At 53.3% G+C, this 6,000-nt stretch overlaps 1 protein-coding gene across 1 annotated transcript in view; it reads left to right on the top strand.

The window, feature by feature from the left end:
- Positions 1-373: 373 nt before the first annotated feature.
- FAM78B (family with sequence similarity 78 member B) overlaps positions 374-6,000 on the top strand; it is a 31,068-nt gene continuing 25,441 nt past the window's right edge. Inside the window, exon 1 of the mRNA XM_056845329.1 lies at positions 374-640. Coding sequence (XP_056701307.1) covers positions 378-640 — 263 coding nt within the window. The 5' untranslated portion in view covers positions 374-377. The remainder of the gene's footprint in view (positions 641-6,000) is intronic.

Raw genomic sequence — 6,000 nt, 5'->3', positions numbered from 1 at the left:
GCGAAAGACGCTCGCCCAGCCCCCGTCCCTCCCGCTCCCCCCGAGGGAAGGGGAGGGGAGGGAAGGAGGGGAGGAGGGAGGGAGGCGTCCGCACGTGCCCGGCGATCCTCCCCCCCCGTCCCCCCCCCGCGCCCCGCATTTGCTGGCGGAGACGCCGGCCGGAGAGGCGGGATGGCTGGCTGGCGGGGAGGCGCGGAGGGCGCGCCGGGCTGCGCGGCCGCCGCGGCGAGCAGGTAGCCTGGCGCGGTGCGCGGGCCGTGCCTTCGCCCGGCGGGGGCTGCCATGAGCGGGGGCCGGGGGGGCGGCGGCGTCGGGGGGGCGCTGGCTGATCCCGGGCCCGTCCGGATGCGGGGTCCCGGGCGGGGCGGCTAGGGGCCATGGGCTGCCTGCAGAGCGTGGCGTGCAAGGCGCGGGTGCGCCGGGAGAACATCGTGGTGTACGACGTGGCGGCCTCCATCGAGCCCGGCGCCACCGCCATCGAGGAGACGTCGCCCATCGTCCTGCGCTACCGCACGCCCTACTTCCGCGCCGCCGCCCGCGTCCTCATGCCGCCCATCCCGCGCCGCCACACCTGGGTGGTGGGCTGGATCCAGGCCTGCAACCACATGGAGTTCTACAACACCTACAGCGACCTGGGCATGTAAGTGGGCCGGGGGGGGGGAGTGGGGGCAAGGAGGGATGGAGCCGCACCGCCGCCCAGCCTCCGGGGACCCGGCAGTCGCCTTGGCAACGCGAGGGACCCTCCGCGCCAGGGCCGCGCCTGGCCTCCCCCTGCCCGGGTAGAGCAGGGCAAGGCCCTGTTGGCAAAGGTTGCCCTGGCAACAGGAGCGCGCCCCCCCCCCAGGCCTGAAGGCCTGAGCCCCTCCAGGAATATTTGGGAACATGGGGTCAAGGGAACCCTCTCCCACTTTGGGAACCAGGCCTGAGCCCCTCCAGCAATATCTGGGAACATGGCCGCAGCCCCATCTCCCAGCCCCTCGGGTCAAGGGAACCCCCTCCCACTTTGGGAACCAGGCCTGAGCCCCTCCAGCAATATCTGGGAACATGGCCGCAGCCCCATCTCCCAGCCCCTCGGGTCAAGGGAACCCCCTCCCACTTTGGGAACCAGGCCTGAGCCCCTCCAGCAATATTTGGGAACATGGCCGCAGCCCCACCTCAAGGGAACCCCCTCCCGCTTTGGGAACCAGGCCTGAGCCCCTCCAGCAATATCTGGGAACATGGCCGCAGCCCCATCTCCCAGCCCCTCGGGTCAAGGGAACCCCCTCCCACTTTGGGAACCAGGCCTGAGCCCCTCCAGCAATATTTGGGAACATGGGCACAGCCCCATCTCCCAGCCCCTCGGGTCAAGGGAACCCCCTCCCACTTTGGGAACCAGGCCTGAGCCCCTCCAGCAATATCTGGGAACATGGCCGCAGCCCCATCTCCCAGCCCCTCGGGTCAAGGGAACCCCCTCCCACTTTGGGAACCAGGCCTGAGCCCCTCCAGCAATATTTGGGAACATGGGCACAGCCCCATCTCCCAGCCTCTCGGGTCAAGGGAACCCCCTCCCGCTTTGGGAACCAGGCCTGAGCCCCTCCAGCAATATGTGGGAACATGGCCGCGGCCCCACCTCAAGGGAATCCCCTCCTGCTTTGGGAACCAGGCCTGAGCCCCTCCAGCAATATGTGGGAACATGGCCGCAGCCCCACCTCAAGGGAACCCCCTCCTGCTTTGGGAACCAGGCCTGAGCCCCTTCAGCAATATTTGGGAACATGGCCACAGCCCCACCTCAAGGGAACCACCTCCCACTTTGGGAACCAGGCCTGAGCCCCTCCAGCAATATTTGGGGACATGGACACAGCCCCCCCCCAGCCTCTGGGGTCAAGGGAACCCCCTCCCACGTTTGGGAACATGGCACTAGATACAGTGACAGACTGGCCAGGGTATCAGCTCGCCTGATGAAGTGGGCCCCTGTAAACATTAGACAATATGTTAGAAATGTTGATGACCTTTTAGTAGCTTGAAAATATTGTAGAAGTTCCAATGCTGTTACTGTATGCAACTAAAATTTTAATTGTGACTTTTTCCCACTTATGTATTTTTTGAACATTTTATTTATTTCTTATAAAAATTAAATAATAGCCTTATAGTTGTGAGTGGGCTCCCTTTGTCTCCTGACAACTAATATTTTTAGACCCAGTCCACCATTGACTAGATACTAGAGTAGTCCCCCACCCCATCCCTAACCTGATATCTCCGTGTGCCTGAGGCCTTCTGGCAAAAGCATTGGGTCTCCCCCAATGTTTGGGAACATGGCTGCAGCACACACACACACCGAGACCCTCAGGTCAAGGGACCCCGCCTCCCACATTTGGGAACATGGCACTAGATACTAGAGGAGCGCTCCCCCCATCCACAACTGGATATCCCTGTGTGTCTAAGGCCCTCTGGCAAAGGCATTGGGTTTCCCCCAATGTTTGGGAACACACCAGCACATACCCCCCCACAACACCACCCTGAGTGTCTGAGCCCCTTCCACAAAGATGATGGCTCCCTTGTGCTTAGGAACTTGGCCGGAGGTACCCAGTTTAGGGGCTACAGCCCAGCCCATTGGCTTTGGACAGTCTGCCCCTCTCTATGCGCTCTTGCATTTCAAAAGGCGTTTTCTCCCCATATCAACAGTTACCCTGGTCTGTCTGTGTGTGGACTCGTATCAAATCTGATTTCTCTGGGTGTTTCCTCGTCTTTGTGCGTGCGAATGTGTTCTCCTCTCTGATCCTTCCAACGTTTATTGCAAAGTGTGTGTGTGTGTGTGAGATTTGACATCATTTATGTTATTATATTACAGCAATTTATGATTGTTGAATCTTGACTTTGTGTACTTACCTGTGCGTTCTTATTTGAGAACACTTACCTGAGAATTTGAGATGTTCCATGTGCACGTATAATCGGTGTAATTACACAGCATTAGTTACTGATAAAAATGTATAGCGTGTCAGCATGGCACTTGGAACCTTTTGAGCAGCTAGCCCTATACTATAAGGAACAATACAATAAAAAACCCTAAAATTTTAAAGTACACACATAAGCAGAGTATCAACTTGAGTACAAAACAGCAGCTGAGCAAATATAAATATCTTGTTTGACAGATTCCATAAAATGACATATGCACCTTGTTAATGAGCAGGTCGGCCTTCTTTGAAAGGAAAAAAAACCCTTTACAAACGTGAAAATAAGTCTTTCAGTGCAATCCTGAGTAGAAACCAATGGGCTTAGACTGGAGTAACTTTGCTTAGGATTGCATGGTTAGCAAACAAGGTAGCCAAGAAGAAACTCCTGTTCAGGAGTTAGTTCTTCATTGTGGAGCTCCCTACAGGGAACTTGAGATTTCTTATTTACTTCAAGTATTAACTGTTTTTAGCAAAGCTGGGAACTCCCCGCCCATTACAGGCATCAAATAGATTAGCTACTGAATGGTTTGTTTTTCATGATCACATCTGAATTTTGCATTTCACCCTGTATTTCTGGCATCTCACGGCCCATTAACCCTATCCTCTTTTTTTTTTTTACGTAGTTCATGCATAAAAAAGTGAACATAACACTTGGATCAAGTGACAACTCAGCTCCAAGACCTCCGCAAATGGTCTTAACCTTAAGACCAGCCCTTGGAATTGTACTGGAAACAAACTGATAGCCAGTTCAGGCCTTTTAACCCAGATGTTGGTGGTGGAAAGTCCCGTCCTTTTTCTGAGAATGATGCTGAAGTTGGCCGGTCAACTTTACCTAGTAAAACTCGCTTCTGGGCATGGTTGCCGGCTGGTCTTGCAGGATTAACAGTGGTAGGGAAAATGCAGCCCCACCCAGAATAAAAGCTCGACTAACTCCAAGATCAGTTGAATCTCCCCTTTCAACATTTCATCTAGTCCATTACCAACTCCAATCGTGTGCTAGAACGTCCGCCGCCTCTCTTGCTCTGTGGGGAAAAACAGGAACAAAACCTGGTATAGTCAACATTCCTATGACACCTCGCCCAGCCTCCTCCTGTCAGTCTCTCCCAGCTGTTTAAATTTGAATAAACACGGTGGCAAGATGAAATTCTTACTGCGCCCCAAAGATGAGTTCCATGAGGCAGAGAAGTGGTCCCAGATCACTTCTTTCTGAAACTTACGTGACCAGAGCAGAACGGTCACAGTGCGGTACTTACAGCCCTTCTAAGAGACGCAGGAAGAAACCATGGAGTTGAAAAGCAGCTGAGAGGTCCAGAACTGGGAAGAAAGAACACTCCGTTCCAGATGTTGCAAACAGATCACACTTCCCCTGTCGGTCCCCCAGCGTAGGTCATTCCCCAGAGCACCCAAGGCAGTCTTGAGTCCAAAATCAGCTTGAAGCCAGAGTGATACTGATTAAGATCATTGTTACCATCCAGAACTAAACACATGAACACATGAAGCTGCCTTATACTGAACCAGACCCTTGGGTCCATCAAAGCCAGTATTGTATACCTTGACCGGCAGCAGCTCTCCAGGGTCTCAAGTAGAGGTCTTTCACATCCCCTACTTTCCTAGTCCCTTTAACTGGAGATGCCGGGGATTGAACCTGGGGCATTCTGCATGCCAAGCAGATGCTCTGCCACTGAGCCACGGCCCCCTCCCCTTAAACTGGAGACTTGCAGCACTTTAAAGACTTAACAGAATTTTATTTCATGAACTAGAACCCCCTGGTCTGGGAATGCTGGAATAGAATTTGGGTAGCGTTTAAGTCACTGCAAGACTCCTGTTGCAATAGACTGGTCTGGTTGCCTCTCTGGGGTTATCATAATCCAGACGTCAACACATGAAGCTGCCTTATACTGAATCAAACCCTTGGTCCATCAAAGACAATGTTGTCTACTCAGACAGGCAGCAGCTCTTCAGGGTCTCAGGCAGGGGTCTTTCACCTCGCCTTTCACATCAGATGCTGATTTTGTCATTAGTTTTATCATCTGTCAGCATGGCTAGACTTGTCTGGGCACCAACCTGGGTAACCTCTCTTTATCTGGCAAGAACCAGCTAGGTCGAGAGAACGCATGGGTTGGTATGCCTTTCCAAGGACTCCATTCATATCCTCGAGGGCCACATGAACACATGAAGCTGCCTTATATTGAATCAGACCCTCGGTCCATCAAAGTCAGTATTGTCTACTCAGACCGGCAGCAGCTCTCCAGGGTCTCAGGCAGGGGTCTTTCACATCACCTACTTGCCTAGTCCCTTTAACTGGAGATGCCGGGGATTGAACCTGGGACCTTCTGCATGCCAAGCAGAGGCTCTATCACTGAGCCACGGCCCCTCCGTCATTAGCTGAAGGTCACCCTGTCAAACTCATATGTAGGGTCTATATTCAATATCGTGTCATAACAGGGGCAAGCCATTTTTATCCACAGAAATTTCTCTTATCCATTTCCAGCACACTGAAAGTCTGCCCCAAATTTTGGAACTGAGAGGTCGCAGTAGATCCCACCTACCAGATAGTAAATCCTCAACACCTCATTCCAGCTGGATGGAAATGTTCCACTTCCAGGGCCCTGCTGAGTCATCTGGAGATGCTTGTTTTGGCTCTAGCCACCCCACTTTCTTGGTATATCATATCTTTCAATCCTGTCCTGCAATGGCTGCAGTCGAAGTATGCTGCTGTACCTAAAAACCATAGCAAAAGGGGACTGGCTTCATTTCCCAAAGGCCTGAAGTGAAATTAGTCCATCATGGATCAGGGGCCTAAATTGTGTGTGTATGGGTGTCTCTATATTATTGGATCTCTCTTCGAGCATCCACAGCAACTGAGGCGCGTGAGTGCGTTGCCATAGCAATTGCAGGCTCATCCTCAAAGGAACCGGTCCCCTATCCAGTTTTCCCAAGCCCCAGAAGCGAGGGTGTGGGCATCTACAACTGGTGTGAGCTTGGATTCGGCTCTCCCCTGCCCCAGCTGAATGTGTCTGCTTTCCGACTCAAGCTGTCTGCTTTCACTGAGTTATTTCCCTTGTTTGCA

This window comes from Euleptes europaea, chromosome 2 (genome assembly GCF_029931775.1).
Source record: "Euleptes europaea isolate rEulEur1 chromosome 2, rEulEur1.hap1, whole genome shotgun sequence".
NCBI lineage: Eukaryota > Metazoa > Chordata > Lepidosauria > Squamata > Sphaerodactylidae > Euleptes > Euleptes europaea.
This window is presented reverse-complemented; position numbering and strand designations above follow the sequence as displayed.